A 20,048-nucleotide genomic window follows, 5' to 3' on the forward strand; every position below is an offset into this window, starting at 1 on the left:
TGACCAAAAGGGGGAAGCAAGATGAAATAAAGCTTCAGTGGCTAAGAGATTTCAAATGGAGGTGAGAGGTCACTCTGGTGGACATTCTTACGCACTATATAGATAACACTTTTTAGGTTTCATTGTATTGGAATAGCTAGAAGTAAATACCTAAAACTATCAAACTCCAACTCAGCAGCCTTGACTCTCGAAGATGATTGTATAACAATGTAGCTTACAAGGGGTGACAATGTGATTGTGAAAACCCTGTGGATCACATTCCCTTTATCCAGTGCATGGATGGATGAGTAGAAAAATGGGGACAAAAACCAAAAGAAAAATAGGGTGGGATGAGGGGATGATTTGGGCCTTCTTTCTTACTTTTATGTTTTATTCTTATTCTGATTCTTTCTAGTGTTAAGGAAAATGTTCAAAAATAGGTTGGAGTGATGAACGCACAACTATATGGTACTGTGTACAGTTGACTGCACACCATAGATGATTGTATGGTATGTGAATATCTCTCAGTAAAACCGAATTTAAAAAAATTAAATCATACATCATGCCCAAGTTGAGATTACCCCCCAAATGCAAGAGTAGTTTATACAATAGAAAATTTATAAATTTTATATACCTCAAATAAATTAATGAAGAAAAAAATACAATCATCTCAAATAATACAGATAAATCATTTGATAAAATTAAATAGCCATTTATGATTTTAAAAAAACTTTGGGCAAAATAGACACGGGAAGACACTTCTTTAACCTAATAAACAATAACTTCTAACAATGTATAGCAAACATCAGTGTTAATTATGAACCATTAAAAGCATTCCTTTTAAAATCATTAACAAGAAAAAGATGCCCACTATTACCTCTTCTATTGACCCACTATCACCTGTTCTATTGACCACTATATTGGGAGTCCTAACCAATGGAATAAGACAAGAAAAAGATATAAAACATTTTTTATGTGCATAATCAGACTGCCTACATAAATGCATCTCCCCACAAGAGTTCAGTAAGGTGGCTGGATATAACATCAATATATAAAAGTCAATGGCGACCTTAAAAGATGGAAAAATATTCCATGTTCATGGATAGGAAGGCTAAATGTCATTAAGATGTCAATTCTACCCAAACTCATCTACAGATTCAATGCAATCCCAATCAAAATTCCAACAACCTACTTTGCAGACTTGGAAAAGCTAGTTATCAAATTTATTTGGAAAGGGAAGATGCCTCGAATTGCTAAAGACACTCTAAAAAAGAAAAACGAAGTGGGAGGACTTACACTCCCTGACTTTGAAGCTTATTATAAAGCCACAGTTGCCAAAACAGCATGGTACTGGCACAAAGATAGACATATAGATCAATGGAATCGAATTGAGAATTCAGAGATAGACCCTCAGATCTATGGCCGACTGATCTTTGATAAGGCCCCCAAAGTCACCGAACTGAGCCATAATGGTCTTTTCAACAAATGGGGCTGGGAGAGTTGGATATCCATATCCAAAAGAATGAAAGAGGACCCCTACCTCACCCCCTACACAAAAATTAACTCAAAATGGACCAAAGATCTCAATATAAAAGAAAGTACCATAAAACTCCTAGAAGATAATGTAGGAAAACATCTTCAAGACCTTGTATTAGGAGGCCACTTCCTAGACTTTACACCCAAAGCACAAGCAACAAAAGAGAAAATAGATAAATGGGAACTCCTCAAGCTTAGAAGTTTCTGCACCTCAAAGGAATTTCTCAAAAAGGTAAAGAGGCAGCCAACTCAATGGGAAAAAATTTTTGGAAACCATGTATCTGACAAAAGACTGATATCGTGCATATACAAAGAAATCCTACAACTCAATGACAATAGTACAGACAGCCCAATTATAAAATGGGCAAAAGATATGAAAAGACAGTTCTCTGAAGAGGAAATACAAATGGCCAAGAAACACATGAAAAAATGTTCAGCTTCACTAGCTATTAGAGAGATGCAAATTAAGACCACAATGAGATACCATCTAACACCGGTTAGAATGGCTGCCATTAAACAAACAGGAAACTACAAATGCTGGAGGGGATGTGGAGAAATTGGAACACTTATTCATTGTTGGTGGGACTGTATAATGGTTCAGCCACTCTGGAAGTCAGTCTGGCAGTTCCTTAGAAAACTAGATATAGAGCTACCATTCGATCCAGCGATTGCAATTCTCGGTATATACCCAGAAGATCGGAAAGCAGTGACATGAACAGATATCTGCACGCCAATGTTCATAGCAGCATTATTCACAATTGCCAAGAGATGGAAACAACCCAAATGTCCTTCAACAGATGAGTGGATAAATAAAATGTGGTATATACACACGATGGAATACTACGCGGCAGTAAGAAGGAACGATCTCGTGAAACATATGACAACATGGATGAACCTTGAAGACATAATGCTGAGCGAAATAAGCCAGGCACAAAAAGAGAAATATTATATGCTACCACTAATGTGAACTTTGAAAAATGTAAAACAAATGGTTTATAATGTAGAATGTAGGGGAACTAGCAGTAGAGAGCAATTAAGGAAGGGGAACAATAATCCAAGAAGAACAGATAAGCTATTTAACGTTCTGGGGATGCCCAGAAATGACTATGGTCTGTTAATTTCTGATGGATGTAGTAGGAACAAGTTCACTGAAATGTTGCTATATTATGTAACTTTCTTGGGGTAAAGTAGGAACATGTTGGAAGTTAAGCAGCTATCTTAGGTTAGTTGTCTTTTTCTTACTCCCTTGCTATGGTCTCTTTGAAATGTTCTTTTATTGTATGTTTGTTTTCTTTTTAACTTTTTTTTTCATACAGTTGATTTGAAAAAAGAAGGGAAAGTTAAAAAAAAAAAAAAGAAAAAAGACAAACAAGGAAAAAAAAAAAAAAAAAAAAAAAACGATGTAGTGCCCCCTTGAGGAGCCTGTGGAGAATGCAGGGGTATTCGCCTACCCCACCTCCATGGTTGCTAACATGACCACAGACATAGGGGACTGGTGGTTTGATGGGTTGAGCCCTCTACCATAAGTTTCACCCTTGGGAAGACGGTTGCTGCAAAGGAGAGGCTAGGCCTCCCTGTATTTGTGCCTAAGAGTCTCCTCCTGAATGCCTCTTTGTTGCTCAGATGTGGCCCTCTCTCTCTGGCTAAGCCAACTTGAAAGGTGAAATCACTGCCCTCCCCCCTACGTGGGATCAGACACCCAGGGAAGTGAATCTCCCTGGCAACGTGGAATATGACTCCCGGGGAGGAATGTAGACCCGGCATCGTGGGATGGAGAACATCTTCTTGACCAAAAGGGGGATGTGAAAGGAAATGAAATAAGCTTCAGTGGCAGAGAGATTCCAAAACGAGCCGAGAGATCACTCTGGTGGGCACTCTTACGCACACTTTAGACAACCTTTTTTAGGTTCTAAAGAATTGGGGTAGCTGGTGGTGGATACCTGAAACTATTAAACTACAACCCAGAACCCATGAATCTCGAAGACAGTTGTATAAAAATGTAGCTTATGAGGGGTGACAGTGGGATTGGGAATGCCATAAGGACCAAACTCCACTTTGTCTAGTTTATGGATCGATGTGTAGAAAAGTAGGGGAAGCAAACAAACAGACAAAGGTACCTAGTGTTCTTTTTTACTTCAATTGCTCTTTTTCACTCTAATTATTATTCTTGTTATTTTTGTGTGTGTGCTAATGAAGGTGTCAGGGATTGATTTAGGTGATGAATGTACAACTATGTAATGGTACTGTAAACAATCGAAAGTACAATTTGTTTTGTATGACTGCGTGGTATGTGAATATATCTCAATAAAATGATGATTAAAAAAAAATGCATTTAGAAGTGAGCATAAGAAGTGTGGATCTGGATAGGATGGAGGGGTGAAGAGGAAGGATGGTCAGCTTGGAAAAGTAGGATCCATTTTATTCAGTCACTTATTTGTTCAACAAACATCTTGTGTCATCAGTCATGTATCTGGGCATGTGCTAAAGGGCTAAAGGCTCCCTCTGATTACAAACTCAGAGTATGAAGGTCTTGAATGCCAGACAGAGGAGTTTGGGATTAATGCAGAAGGTAAAAAGGAGCTACTAAAGGTCGAAAAGTGGGAGGGACAGAATGGGGCTGGTAGGGTAGGGGGCAGGAGGCTGGGGTCCCTCTCTGGCCAGGCTACCTGAGTGATGCTCCTGACTCCTCTGTCAACCTCTGAGTTCTCCTAGGTTCCAGAGCCTAGCATGTTCATGGGGGTGGCCATCAGATGACCATTGCCCAGTGTGGCACTGAGAGTGTGTGGGAGAAGATCTTGCAGGAGAAGTTAGGGACACTGGCCTCCTCTCCCTGCATCGTTCCCACAGTGGCTGTCCAGACCCTGGAGTAGGTCCATTCACCCTTTCCTACTCATCTCAAGCAAAGGCCAGATCTCAGAAAAAGGACTTTGGGTGGAGAGGGAAGCTGTCTCATAAAATAACCTCCAGGGAGGAAGGATGGGAAGGACCTTTCCAGCTACTGTGAATAACTTTGAAATGTCCTCTCACCACCGTGTCTCTGAGTCTCTCATCTCCCAGTCTCTGCCTGCTTCTGACCCTCTTTGTTTGTCACTGCTCTTCTAACTCCTTCGGTGTTTTTCCAGGAGGTGTAGTCGTCATTACCACCCCAAACCTCTAGAGGGTGCAATTTGCTTTAAAATTCCCTGTGGTGATTTTCTTTTCCCCCAGTGCAACTGGGACAAGGTTGTGAATTTTCATGACAAGCTTTGGTGGTAATGGGGAGGGTTAAAAAACAAAACAAAACATGATGCAAAAAACCTCACTTGCTGCAATTGTTTGAAATAGTGAAAAAAATGCAAACAATAAACTGGCAAAACCAAAGTATGGATTACTATGCAGCCATTTAAAAGAATGAAGTGATTCTCTATATACTGACATTGGAGAGGGCTCAGAGACATTAAGTGGAAAAAAAGTTTCTGAAAATGTGTACAGTATGATACCACTTATGTTAAAATACAAAATAAAACAAGAAAAACTTTAAAAAAAAAAAAAAAAAAAAAAAAAAAAAAAAAAAAAAAAGAAAAGTAGGGGAAGGAAACAAACAGACAAAGGTACCCAGTGTTCTCTTTTACTTCAATTGCTCTTTTTCACTCTAATTATTATTCTTGTTATTTTTGTGTGTGTGCTAATGAAGGTGTCAGGGATTGATTTAGGTGATGAATGTACAACTATGTAATGGTACTGTAAACAATCGAAAGTACAATTTGTTTTGTATGACTGCGTGGTATGTGAACATATCTCAATAAAATGATGATTAAAAAAAAAAAGTCAATGGCAATTCTATACATCAGAAGCAAGTAGTTAAAAATATAATTTAAGATCCCATTGAAAATATCAACATAAAATGCAGTGTATCTAGAAATAAATCTAGCGAAAATATGGACTTCTATGATGAAAACTATAAATCTTTAGTGGAAACATTAAAGAAGTCAATTAAATGTAGAGATATACTCATGAATTGGAAGGCACTTTGTTGAGATATCATAAAGAAGTCATCTCAATAAAGTGATCTGTAAATTAAATTTGATTCCAATAAAACATGTCATTTTGTTTTTGGAAGACAAAAACCAAGAAATCCGAGATGGCTCCTGATAAAGAATGGGGATGGGGTGGGGCAGGGAAGGGAGACTAGCCCTAACAGATTTCAGCATCTACAAGATTAGCTCATGGTGGCACATATTGGGAAAACTGATATTCAGGAGAAAAGGCACTGAAGATGGAGGTAGGTTAACAGGACTATTTTATTCAACAAATAATGCTTGGATCACACCTTATCCCTAGAGAAGGAAATAAAACTAGGTCACTACCATATTCTCTATCCAGAAGTCAATTATTGGTTAAGAATTAAAAGGGACTATTGGCAATGTACCAGTTCTTAAGTGGGATAGGTGCTCAGGTATTTAATTATGATACACGTATTATTTTCTATGTATTCATTCATATTATGGCTCTTTTTAAAAATTGTTGAGGGAAAATGGGGAGCTAGCTGAAGCTGCAAATCATGAATTTGTAGTGACACTAATCCACATAGTTCTGTGGTGTTTTCAAACATCACTCAATAGCCCTAGAATAGAATATGAGAAACAGATTTTGAGAGACATAGTTGGTGGAAGGACAAAGGGATGAAGAACATGAGATGCTGGTGATATTCCTTTAACTGATGATCCTATAAACTTGAGAAACACATCAAATGGGTACTAACCGATGAAAAGAAAAAGAATCAAGGAAACAGATCTTCAAGACATCAGACAAAGGAAAAATAGAGAGCTATAAAATACAGTTGTTTAGATTTAGACATAAATGTTGCAAAGTCAAATGCTTTCATGGGTCAGTAATATATTTCATCAAACTTGAAAATTAATAGAAAGATAACATTATTTTAGGTGCCAGTAAGAAATATTTTTTTAAAAAAACACACAAAACAAAACTATCCACTGCCAATCAAAGTATAACATACATCAAAAGTAACCAAATTCTCTGGAACACTGGGTATCTGTGTTACACCTGAAACTCAGAGCTAGAGCTCAGCAGATATGTATATCAGTATTAACACATACAGCAACTGTTTAAAAAAAAAGCTGAAATAGAGCCAAGACTTCAATTAGAGATATGAATAAAGCAGATCTGGTTAAGACTAGAGCAAATCAGGCCAAAGGGTAAAGGGTGAAACTGACTGTGTGTTAAAACTTCAACTTCTATGTGAGACCAAGGGAAGAGATGTTTATTTGGTATAGGATCTATATTTTCTAAATATAACTTCTACAGTCACTTTGTTCAAACACTACAATTACATGGAACTTTGAATAGGAAGTGAGCTATGATACGTCTGTATAGATTAGAATGAAATAGCAACACATCCTAAAGTAATTTGGTGGAGAATAAAAATATATATTTGGGGCACCCCTGAAGAGCTGGGGGAGGATGCAGAGGTGTTGGACTTCCTCACCTGGATTGTTGCTGATGTTCTCACAAATATTGGGGACTGATGGCTTAATGTGCTGAGCCCTCTGTCTTGGGATTGGCCCCTGTGAAGCTTGTTGCTGCAAGGAGAGGCCATACCTGCTTATAATTATGCCTAAGAGTATTCCGCTAAGTGCGTGTTTGTTGCTCAGATATGGCCCTCTCTCTCTAACTAAGCCACGTTGGTGGGTGATCTCGCTGCCCTCCCCCCTATGTGGGACCTGACTCCCAGGCATGTAAATCTCCCTGGCAATGCAGGACATGACTCCCGGGATGAATCTGGACCCGGCATCATGGGATTGAGAACATCTTCTTGACCAAAAGGGGGGTGTGAAATGAAATGAAATAAAGCTTCAGTGGCTAAGAGATTTCAAATGCAGTCAAGAGGTCACTCTGGTAGACATTCTTACGTACTATATAAATAACACTTTTTAGGTTTTAATATATTGGAATAGCTAGACGTAAATACCTGAAACTACCAAACTCCAACCCAGTAGCCTTGTCTCTTGAAGACAATTGTATAACAATGTAGCTTACAAGGGATGACAGTGTGATTGTGAAAACTCTGTGGATCGCACTCCCTTTATCCAGTGTATGGATGAATGAGTAGAAAAATGGGGACAAAACCTAAATGAAAATAGGGTGGGATGGGGGCAGGGGATGATTTGGGTGTTCTATTTTTATTTTTATTTTTTATTCTTATTCTGATCCTTTCCTGTGTAAGGAAAATGTCAAAAAATAGATTGGGGTGATGAATGCAGAACTAACTATAAGATGGTACTGTGAACAACTGATTGTACACCATGGATGACTGTATGGTACGTGAATATATCTCAATAAAACTGAATTTAAAACAACAACAAAAAAGTAACCAATTTCAGAAGTGTTAAAAAGTGGGAAAATGTGAGCTTTAGAATAGATGAAAGACAGTAAATTTGTAAAGTAGCAGAATACAAAACAGAACGGGATTAGTGGGGACTATATTGATCAATTTTTCTTTAAATCTCCTAAAATAGCCAAATAAAACCTATTATGAGAAGTCATTCACCAACCTTCATTTTGTGATCCTGATTTACACAGTAGGTTACAGGAATGTAATTCAGATATGATAAGGAAATGGAATTTTAGATTACTATAAGACTTCTGAGTGAAACAACTCCATGTACAAAATACATGGTATTTAGTGGCATGTGCTGAAAATAGTCCAGAAAGTAGGGGAACTCTATAAAGATTTGAGACTGGGCCAATTATCCTCCTCTGCAATGATGCTGACAACATCATGACAGTAAGAATTTGAAAATTAGGTGCTAAAGTCTTAAACAGCTTCCTGGGGATGATCAGGAGGTTGACAAGTGGAGAAGGAGGAGAATGACTCTCAGGAATGGGAAAATGCTAGGAGATGAATGAATACAGAAAAACTAAACCAAAACAATGTAAAAACCTGGTGTGATTACACCACAGAACATTAATAAACGGGGTAGGGAAAAAAGAGGAGGCACACAATTGAGATAAATTATTTAACTTTCAAAGTCATTTAATTGATGATGAAAATATTTTAGTGTTTCTAAACACTGATGAACACAAATTTAGATTTGTATTTGAATAAATACATATATATGTACTTATATATATATTTACCTGTGAATACAAATTTAAATTCTTTACTTTTATCACGTTTTCCCACAGAAGAAACATAGTCTATCAGAAGCAAATATATTAGGCTATATTTTTGTCTATATATATCATCATCTTTTTTAAAGTGAAACAACTTACAAAAAGAACTGGAATGTTTGTAACACATGTGAATCTTAAGATTTTGCTTTTAAGGACTAAAATCTAAACAGAATCTAAACAGAATCACATTCTGTAGGATGGCTATTATCTATCATGATACTCATAATTTTCAAAATAAAAACTATCCCAAGAAAACTTTGTCAATAATAATACTTCCCAGAGTATGTCATATGTCCTCCAAAATAATTAAGTACTGCGCCAGTTTGAATGTATTATGTCCCCCAGAAAAAGCCATATTCTTTGATGCAGTCTTGTGGGGCAGACGTTTTGGTGCTGATTAGATTTGCATGGAAATGTGCCCCACCCAACTGTAGGTGATAACTCTGATGAGATAATTTCCATGGAGGTGTGGCCCCACCCATTCAGGGTGGGCCTTGATCAGTGGAGCCATATAAATGAGCTGACAAACAGGGAACTCAGTGCAGCTGTGAGTGACATTCTGAACAGGAGTTACAGCCAAGAGGGACACTTTGAAGAAAGCACAGGGGCTGCAGATGAGAGACAGTTTGAAGACAGCCGTTGAAAGCAGACTCTTGCTCCGGAGAAGCTGAGAAAGGACAAATACCCCAAGTGCAACTAAGAGTGACATTTTTGAGGAACTGCAGCCTAGAGAGGAACGTCCCGGGAGAAAGCCATTTTGAAACCAGAACTTTGGAGAAGATGCCAGCCACGTGCCTTCCCAGCTAACAGGTTTTCCAGACACTATGGGCCATCTTCCACTGAAGGGACCTGGTTGCTGATGTGTTACCTTGGACACTTTATGGCTTTAAGACTGTAACTGTGTAACCAAATAAACCCTCTTTATAAAAGCCGATCCATTTCTGGTGTTTTGCATTCCAGCAGCATTAGCAAACTAGAACAAGTACTCCTGAACAATGGCACTTTATGTACTCTCATATATGAACAGCAAAGACAGAAAAGAAGGGGGAGGTAAGGACACTACGTAGCTTTTGCCTAAGGGCAATAATTCTATCAGTACAACAAACATTACCAATTCAGAACCTGAGAAATTGGACTTCTTATACAATGAAAACTGGTTACTTTATCTGCCTTAAGGGCAAATACTTAATGTGGAGATGATGGCACTAAGATAGTCGACAACAAAAATTTGTTTATGGTGGCTAGCCAGATGACTTTTCAAAGTTAATATAATCTCCCATATAGTTGACTGGGCAATAGGGCAAATATAAAAGTATCTTCTTACATTCACAAGGAACTTCAACCTCAAATATGCAGATGTCCCAAAAGCAGCAGTAGGATGAAAGCCAATTGATACCTTCAGGAAGACCAAACCTGAATTGATTCTCAAATAAAGCAATGTCAATCCATACACCGAGAGACTCCTCTAGTTTAAAGGAAAAATGCTCCCACACAACCTGCCAGATGTCCTTTTGCCATTAAGACCTAAGATTGTTACACTGTGTGACTGTGCAGTCTCAGAGCACTACAGTTCTTTTTTCTACATGTAGGAAGGCAGCTTGAGAACAAGGCCAATATACAGAGGAAGACACAAGTGAGAAAAGCCAAGGAGAATACATTACAGTATTTAACTCTGAAACCCATCCAACATCTGGACTTCCATTTTTGTGAGTCAATACATTTCTTTAATATTTAAACCATTCCGAGTCAAGTATCCTAACCCATACACCTCGCCTGACCACTTGCAAGTTGTGTGTCCTTGAGGAAATTACTGAGCTTCGCATATGTGTAAAAAAAAAAAAAATCAAATCAGAAAATCCTCACTGCTGTCACCCACATCCAATCCATTTCCATCTTCTTGCCTTTTTACTAAAGCAGTTTCATAATTGGTCTTCCTGCTGCAGTCCTTGCCTCCACACCAGGAAGGTACAGAAATGGAAGCATTGTTTTCAAATTTTGACCATGGTTAATATGGCAAGAAAGTGACAAAACTATAATTTGAACCAATCTTCTGTTCTTTCTTTAAAATTACCTGCACCGGAAAATGAAGATAATACCTACTTTTCAAAAATGTCATTACAATTGAGGTAACGTATGGCCTAATGGTAGGACACAAAAGAGGTACACAATAAATACTGGTTCCTTTAATCTGAGCTATGCCCCCCAAAAAATATGTAATCTATACATAAAAAGCAGTATCAACAGCACAATTTGTAGCCATATTCCAAGTTACTGCAGTAAAGTTTCATGGTAAACTTGAGATGCAGCAAATATGGGGGGTGGGAGCAGAGGCTGCTGTTATTTTTTGTTTATGAAGAACACTTATTTTTCTTTTGTTTGTTTTATTTACCTGGAACTTACATCACTGTATAATGTTTAAGTTTATATCATAATTGTCACTAATTCTTCCTGTCTCCTTTGATGTGTCTGCTTTAACATGCATTAAATTATTAAATACACTAGAGTCTATTTTGGCCCTACTATTCATTATTTCTACATTGACTTTGTACCAAAATTATACTGATCTAATTATTATGCTGCAAATTAGCCTATCTGGTAGGCGTCCTCTAACTAAACTACATTTAGTTTTTTACAATCTTCTTTTAAAATTGTACTGGATATTCTGTCAGCTCGTCAGAATCATTTTGTCTATTTTTTAAATTATACCCAAGATCTCTACAAATTAACATCTCTACAATATTGTTCTTTTTAACATTATTATCTTCCCTTCCACATGATTTGCCCTTCCTTCCAGAGCTCTCAAAACATTTTAGACGGATAAATATATAGACAGATATTTTCTTAATAAAGTCCTTTTGGTATTTTGGAAATTTTATTGCTAATGAGTGGAAAATCTTTTTCCACTACATATTATTTTTTTAAACTTTTTATTTTGAGATACTTTAAAACTTACAGGACAGTTACAAAAATAAAACAAACCCCAGAGAACTCCAAAATACCCCTAACCCCTCCATATATCCAGATCCACCAATTTTATCTATTTGCTATATTTCATTCTATCTATCCATCTTCCTACTTATCAATTCATTTACTGAATACTTGAATGTATAGATTGTATACATCATGCTCCTTGAACACTTAATTCTGCCATGTATATTTCCTAAGAACAAGGATATTTACTTATGTATCCAGCTTAAGTGCAGTTATCAAGTTCAAGAAATTTAACATTGATACAAAGCTTACAATCTATATTCCAATTTTTTCCTATGTACCAATAATGTCTTTTTGAGCCTTCTCTCCTACCTTGTTAGATCCCACCTATATTGCCTTTGTCATTGTCACTTCAGTTGCTCTGTTTTTTAACTGAGGGAACATATATACTACATAAACTTTCCCATCTCAACCACTCCCAAGGATATCGTTCAATGGAATTATTCACATTCACAATATTGTGGTTCCCTTATCACCATCTGTGCCAGTTTGATGTAAGTGTGCCCCCCAGAAAAGGCCATATTCTTTGATGCAATCTTGTGGGGCAGACACATTAGTGGGGATTAAGTTGGAACATTTGGATTAGGTTGTTTGCATGGAAATGCGCCCCACCCAACTGTAGGTGATAACTCTGATGAGATAATCTCCATGGAGGCATGGTCCTACCCATTCAGGGTGGGCCTTGATCAGTGGAGCCATATAAATGAGCTGCCAAACAGAGGGAACTCAGTGCAGCTGTGAGTGACATTTTGAAGAGGAGCTACAGCCAAGAGGGACACTTTGAAGAAAGCACAGGAGCTGCAGATGAGAGACAGTTTGAAGATAGCCATTGAAAGCAGACTCTTGCTCCGGAGAAGCTGAAAGAGGACAAATATCCCAAGTGCAACTAAGAGTGACATTTTTGAGGAACTGCAGCCTAGGGAGGAATGTCCTGGGAGAAAGCCATTTTGAAACCAGAACTTTGGAGCAGATGCCAGCCACGTGCCTTCCCAGCTATCAGAGGTTTTCCGGACACCACTGGCCATCCTCCAGTGAAGGTACTCGATTGCTGATGTGTTACCTTGGACACTTATGGCCTTAAGACTGTAACTGTGTAACCAAATAAACCCCTTTTACAAAAGCCAATCCATCTCTGGTGTTTTGCATTCCGGCAGCATTAGCAAACTAAAACACCATCTATTACTAAAACTTTTCGATCTCCCCAAACAAAAACAGTATACCCCTTATGCATTAACACCCCATTCTCCCTGCCCCCAATCCCAGCAATCTGTATTCTAATTTCTGGCTCTATGAGCTTGAATATTCTCCAGTATTTTCTTTGTAGTTACCATGGGGCTTAAATTTAGCCTTCTAAATTTATAACAGTTTCATTTGTTTTTATACCAACTTTATTAGTACACACAAAATACGTTCCTATCCCCCTCCATATCCCCACTTCTATGTAGCTCTTGTTACAAATTACAGGTTTATACATTATGAATCTAAAACCACTGATTTATCATCATATTTTATGCATTTGCCTTTTAGATCCTATAAGAAGTGAAATGTGGAGTTACAACCCAAAAATAAAATAGTACTGGTGTTTATATTTACCCATTTCATTTCCCTAACCAGAGATCTCTGTTTCTTCGCATGGCTTAGACCTATTGTCTATGGCCCTTTCCCTCAACCTCCAGAACTCTCTTGAGCATCTCTTATAGAGCTGGTCCAGTGGGGATGAATTGATCCCTCAGCTTTTGTTGATCTGGAATGTCTTAATCTCTCTCTCATTTTGAAAGACAGTTGTGCCAGATAGAGAATTCCTGACTAGCAGTTTTTTGCTTTTAGCACTTTAAATATGTCATCCCACTGCCTTCTTGCCTCCATGGTTTCTGGTAAGAAATTGGGACTTAATCTTATTGAGGATCTCTTATATGTGACACATTGCTTCTCTTTTTAGAATTTCAGAATTCTCTTTATCTTTGGTATTCAACAGTTTGGTTATAATTGGCGCAGTGTGGGCCTATTTGGGTTTATCCTGTTTGCACGTCATTGAGCATCTTGTATGTGTAGATTTATGACTTTCATTAGGTTTGGTAAGTGTTCAGCCATTATTTCTTTAAGCATTCTCTCTGCTCCTTTCTCTCTTCTCCTTCTGGGACTCCCATAATTCATATACTGAATATATGTCCCACAAATTACTCAGGTTCTGTTCATTTTCCTTAATTCTTTCTTTCTGCTCCCCAGACAGAATGGTTTTAATGTCTTATCTTCATGTTCTCTGATTCTTTCTTTTGCCACTCCAATCCAGTGTTGAGCCCCTTTAGGGAATTTTATATTTCTGTTACTGTGGTTTTCAGCTCTGTTTAGTTCGTTTTCATAATTTCCATCTCTTTATTGACATTCTCTTTGTGTTAATCTATTGTTTTCTTTATTTCCTGTAGTTCTTTGTCCATGTCTTCCTTTAGCGCTTTGACCATATTTAGGACCATTTTTTAAAAAATCTTTTTCTGGTATATCCTAGGTCTGGTATTCCTCTTGATGATTTCCAAAGCTTTAATCTTCTCCTGTGATGGGCCATCACTTCCTGCCTCTTTGTATGTTTTGTAATATTTGGTTGAATCCCTGGCATTTTAATATTTGAATGTGTTATCACTGGAATTTAGATGCTGAGGTATCTATTTCTTAAGCTGTATCCAGTTAGTTTTATGACAGAACTTTCCTTGAATGCCAGGAGCTAAATGAGGGGGAAAAAATGAAGGAAATAAAGAAAACATCTTTCCCGGTTTGTTAGTCAGGGTTCTCTAGTGTTCTAGTTTGCTAATGCTGCAGAATGCAAAACACCAGAGATGGACTGGCTTTTATAAAAAGGGGGTTTATTTGGCTATACAGTTACAGTCTTAAGGCCATAAAGTGTCCAAGGTAACACATCAGTAATCAAGTACCTTCACTGGAGGATGGCAAATGGTGTCCGGAAAACCTCTGTTAGCTGGGAAGGCACGTGGTTGGCGTCTGCTCCAAAGTTCTGGTTTCAAAATGGCTTTCTCCCAGGACATTCCTCTCTAGCAAGCTTGCTCTTCTTCAAAACATCACTCACAGCTGCACTCCGTTCAGTCTCTTTGAGTCAGCATGTTTTATATGGCTCCACTGATCAAGGCCCACCCTGAATGGGTGGGGTCACACCTCCATAGGAGTATCCCACCGAAGTCACCACCCACAGCTGGGTGGGGCACATTCCAAGCAAATCTAACCAGCACCAAAAGGTCTGTCCCACAAGACCACAAAGATAATGGCATTTGGGGGACACAATACATTCAAAACGGCACATCTAGGGAAACAGAACCAATAGGAGATATATGTAAATACTACAAGATTTTTTAAGTTTCACACAACTACAGGGATGCATGAGTCCAAATTCCGTAGGGTGGACTGGAAGCCGAGAATTCCAATGAAGGTTTTCAATGAATTCCCCAGGAGAAGCTGGCTGGCTGAAGTCGAGATGAAAATTCTCTCTTCTGACTGCTGAAATCATCACTTCTCTTTTAAAGGCTTCAACTGACTGGATGAAATGTCTCTCATTGCTGAAGACAATTTCCTTAGTTGATCGTAGATGCAATCAGCCATAGATGCAATCACTTAATGATTTTTTAAGTTTATAAAATGTCCTCATGGTAACACAATTAGGCCAGTGCTTGACTGACCAAACAACTAAGTACCATTACCTGGCCAAGTGAAAACATAAACCTAACCATCACCCAATCTTAACAAATTGACCTGTGGGAGTGTTCTCCTGCAGAACTTATCAATACAATGAGTTTGCAGAATTGTTCCAGGCTTCCCTGACCCCTTCTGGGCATGCCTCTTGTCATGAGCATGCACTTGCGGCCCTGGGAAGTCCCCCATTTACATGATTACAAATGTCCTCTCTTCCTGAGCAAATGATTTTCTCACAGTCCTGGGCACTAAACCGTATGTCCTATAGCCAGCAATGTATTGCCCCAGGTAGCATGGACTTGACTACTCTCCCACAGCATTCTGTAGGAAAGCTCAACAAGCTACCTTCTTCACATAGGGCATGTTCTAAGACAGTGAGTCCTTCAGGCCACCATCAGACAGACTGGACCAGACAAACATGCCCCCAATATGTGCACGAGGGCCACACTACTCCCTCCAGAATGAGGACCAGGGATCTGCAAGGAGAGCATGGGCACCAAGCTGGAGAGGAGATGGGTGAGGGGCCAGCCAGGGCACCAGGAGACGCTACAGTTGTTAAGTACCTTTTTTCTTGATTCAGAACTCATCCTGTTACCACAGTCCTTTAACTTTTCTAGAGCCCTGAAGCATCTCATTCAGCCATCTTGATTAGGTTGGGGCCTCTCTATTGTATTTTTTGATTGGTTATTGTTGGCGTATTAGAATGTTTTTAGTTTTTTAATCCTATACCAGGCAATTTTTCTGAAATATCTTGATTGTACTAGCTTTTTAGTTAATTCCTTTGGAGTTGTCATGATATCATACACAAATATCTATTTATTCTTACCCAATATTTATGCTTGTTTGTAATAATTTTTATTTACTACACTGTCCAGAACTTAAAGACTTTATAAAATAATAGTAGTGAGAATATATCCTTTATATTTTGTTTTTATTCATACATTCAACAAATATACGGTATTTGATTTATACTCTGTCCTACTCTAGCCACGGAGATAGAATGGCAAACAAAGTAGACAAGGTGTCTGCTCTTGTGGAACTGATAAATGCACTATTTACTGCACCTGTCACCTTCAAAGAAACCATGCAAAGAAAGCTGAAGGATCAAAATAGGTTATATCTTAGCTGACTTTTTAGAAAAATATTTAGAAGTCTAACATTCACCAAAAAGCAATTAGTAAAGTCCAAATATTAATTTGGATATTGTACTTCTGATTTGAGGTTGCCTAGGAGATCACCTATACCACTTTAGCTTTTGAGTGTTTATGTATGGGTATATAACCCTAAAACTTATTTTTAAAGCTTTACATTATAATTTACCTATTTAAAATAGGTAATCTAAACTGCTACTTTTTAAGCACTGCTTTTATTTCACAATGTTCTAATGCAGGGCTTCTGAAGAATGAACTTTGATGTAGTAAACATTTTTTTTTTAAAGTAAGGAAAACACCCTACAGTAAATATACAACCTGACAGTTGGGAACTCCTGCTACATATAAAGAATCATCAGCAAACAGGGTAGCAGATACTGGAGACTGACTCAGTCACTGGAGAGAAAATAATTGTTTTAAACACAAAATAGGAGCAATAACTGAAAAATATTCCCCGTTAAAAAAAATAGGATTCCTTTTCTGAACTCTGCCATAGTGTTAGACATCTAAAGAGAAATAAAGATACAAATAGACAACGCACTTAACTGTGCTTACATAGGAAGAGCCAGCCATTTTTAATTAACAGTTATTTCAACACACATCACTACTTATGAGATGTCTTCTGAGTGCTTGATAAATACTCCTAAAATATCTCCAAGAAATCAAGCGTCAAACTCCTTGAATCAACTGTACTAACAGGAGAAATTAAAATAATTTAATTTTAATATTTAAATAAATAATAATGGGAGTTTATGTTATTGATTTTTAAAGCCCAGGTCACAATGGACAATTGCTAAACATTTAGTGGGTGCTCCCAATGAGCTCTGAATGTTTACAATGTCATTAATAAGAAGTATATTAATGTAAATCACAATTTAAAAAGATATTGCATATCTGAGAACCACACGTATCATTTGTTTAAATGTTACTATATATTTATTTTCCTTCTGAGCACTTTAAAGAAACTAAAGTCTTGTTAATTTATGATAATTTAAAAGATCAAAGATCATCTGCTTTGTACCAAAAAGTAATTTACAAATAAAAAAAACAAACAAATTCAAGAGAAACAGCTACATTTCATGATGAGATCCTCACAGGTTGATTGATTAGCTCAGCATTTTATAGTGGAACCTTCATTGTGTAAATTGTTAAAAACCTTCAGTGATAAACTAAAGAGAAGCTGGCTTCTTCTTTTCTAATAATACTAAGGTGGGATGATCCACTTTAAAAAGCATGGAAAAAAATCAGCAAATTTAAAAGAAGCATGGCATATATTCATTTAGTGCTAAGTCTATCAATGTCTCTATTTTCCCCTCATTGTTATACCTTATTTACCTCTCCATGTGCCAAATTACCCAAGGACTTAATGAAGAAATGGCTTCCAAAACAGATGCCAGATATATATACACACACACACACACATATATACATATACATACACACACACACACACATACACACACACAAAGTGAAAATTTAGAAAAGTTCTTAAAACTATGTATAGAGTCAAACACATTACATATACATGTGACAATTAAAGGGGGAGGGGGAACAAGCACTGTGGTCAGGAACAGAATATGTTTACTGTAAAAAATCTGTCAGCAATGATGCTGATGTCCAAAAATAGGCTTGAATCCTGCATAGTTCTCAGTTAATTACTCCACTCACTTAATATAAGTAAGCCTAGGCAGCATTTTTCTATAGAAGTAAAAAAGTCTTAGACAAATGTTCTCATTATAACTATATATGATGGAATAAAAAGAAACTTAGTGGCACTCCACCCTGCCCCCTGCCTCAAATGTATTAAATAAAATTGAAGCAATCTATTTAGCACATTTTCAAAAGACAATGAGAGGAAGGAGTTCAGTAAAAAAGGCTTTCTTTTACTCACCTGTAACCCTCTCCTTTGCAGAATACTGGAATCATCCATAATAGATATCAGACAAAAAAAGCCACTCCCCAGACTTTCAATTACTAGTGTCTACTTGCTACTGCTAGATGAAGAGGCAAACAATCAAGCCGGCAGACCACGCTGTTTTCGGCTAAACCAGTTCTCTCTTGGTCCAGCATAACTATACCATCACGACCTCACATCAGAGACATGTCTTTCTTCACAGGGGTATAGATAAATCTCATTTGAATCATTGCCAAAATATGGAAAAATATTTTCACATTTGTTTTTCTTTTCCACACATATTCCTTTGGTTGGAGAAATTATTTGAAGCACCAAGAAAAAAACAAAGGTCCCAGGGGAAAAAAAAAAAACAAAAAACTCCAATCTCTGACACCCTGACCACTGATTAAAAAGGTTTGGCAAACAAAACAAGCGAGTCTCCACCTATAGCTGCTAAGCTTATAAAATCCATGTCACGTTTTCCTTTCCAAAACCAAAACCACTTCACATACGTTTTTAAAAAGATAATTCTTCAGAAATAAAAAGAAAAACGTATTATTCTCATGCCTGTATTTTAGGCTCAGACTGATATAAAACCAGTTGTTGTTTTGACTAAGTCGGTAAAATTCCTTTCATCCTGTGTACAGACAAAGCAAATGTCAGATTCTTTCGATACTGTCACAGGCTCTTTTGTTTCTTCATCTCTAGATATGCTGGTCTTCACTTCCTGGCCAGTCACGAAAGCCTCTTTCTTCAGGAGCTTAGATCATTACTAAGGTCGGTTTCCCTGCTTTTATGTCCTAGAGAGAGCTAGTACACGAGTTATGCGTTCTGAGCATGGATAAATTCATTCATCTATTCATCGGCTGATAGTGCTGTCACAGGAAACACTCCCCATTCCAGACTTCTAAAAGGGCAAAGCATGAAAAAGTCTAGCTTTAATAATCTCAGAATTGTTTCTTTGGTCACTGGCTGTCATTTTCAAAGTAGGACTTCAGCCAAGTTTAAAGACTGTTCTATGTCTTAATTCATGGCTCATAATATATATATATTTTTAAATTTCAAGAGTGAAAGGTTAGCCCTCATGGTATTATTCCATCACTTTGACACTCCACAAGCAATGTTTTAAAACTTTCCAATTTTACAGTAATTGAGAGAATCCTGGTAAAAGTCAGGCAAATTTGTGATTTTTCTAACAAGTCATAAAAAATTGTTAGCGAAGGCAGCACTATAATTTTAGGAAGAGGATTATATTACCTTCCACTTCACAATCCTTTTTCTTCAAACTAAAGGACAGGCTGCAAAAATTATTCACTCTCCTAAGGATTTCAAGAAATAATAATCCAAATTTCCTATTGACAAATAAAGGCATGTATGTACAACGCACTCAGAATCAGGCTGTTATACTTTCAAAGGAGTAAATATAGCAATAACTATAGGACAGATGTGGTCTGCACCCAACAAGGAGGAAATCTGCCCTTCTATAATTAGAACAGCTGCAACCAATAGTCTGGGGCTTGAGGGAAGGTCTATTCACAAGATCTTTTTCTGCCTTCTTACAACTGACTCTACTCACAGGAGCTAGCGACACTACTGAAAATAGCACAAAAAGCAAGATCCATCTTTCCTTC

The 20,048-nt window shown here is 37.5% G+C and overlaps 1 protein-coding gene across 6 annotated transcripts in view; it reads right to left on the minus strand.

Annotated features, from left to right (window-relative positions):
* Window positions 1-20,048, minus strand: part of MAST2 (microtubule associated serine/threonine kinase 2) — a 330,440-nt gene that overhangs the window by 155,928 nt on the left and 154,464 nt on the right. The window contains exon 1 of one of the 6 annotated variants that reach the window (XM_037827345.1): window positions 18,415-18,468. The exons of the other annotated variants lie outside the window; for them this stretch is intronic. Coding sequence (XP_037683273.1) covers window positions 18,415-18,453 — 39 coding nt within the window. The 5' untranslated portion in view covers window positions 18,454-18,468. Of the gene's footprint in view, window positions 1-18,414; window positions 18,469-20,048 lie in introns of those variants that run through there. 6 annotated transcript variants of the gene reach the window in all.

The sequence above is a fragment of the Choloepus didactylus genome, chromosome 2 (assembly GCF_015220235.1).
Source record: "Choloepus didactylus isolate mChoDid1 chromosome 2, mChoDid1.pri, whole genome shotgun sequence".
Taxonomy (NCBI): Eukaryota; Metazoa; Chordata; class Mammalia; order Pilosa; family Megalonychidae; genus Choloepus; species Choloepus didactylus.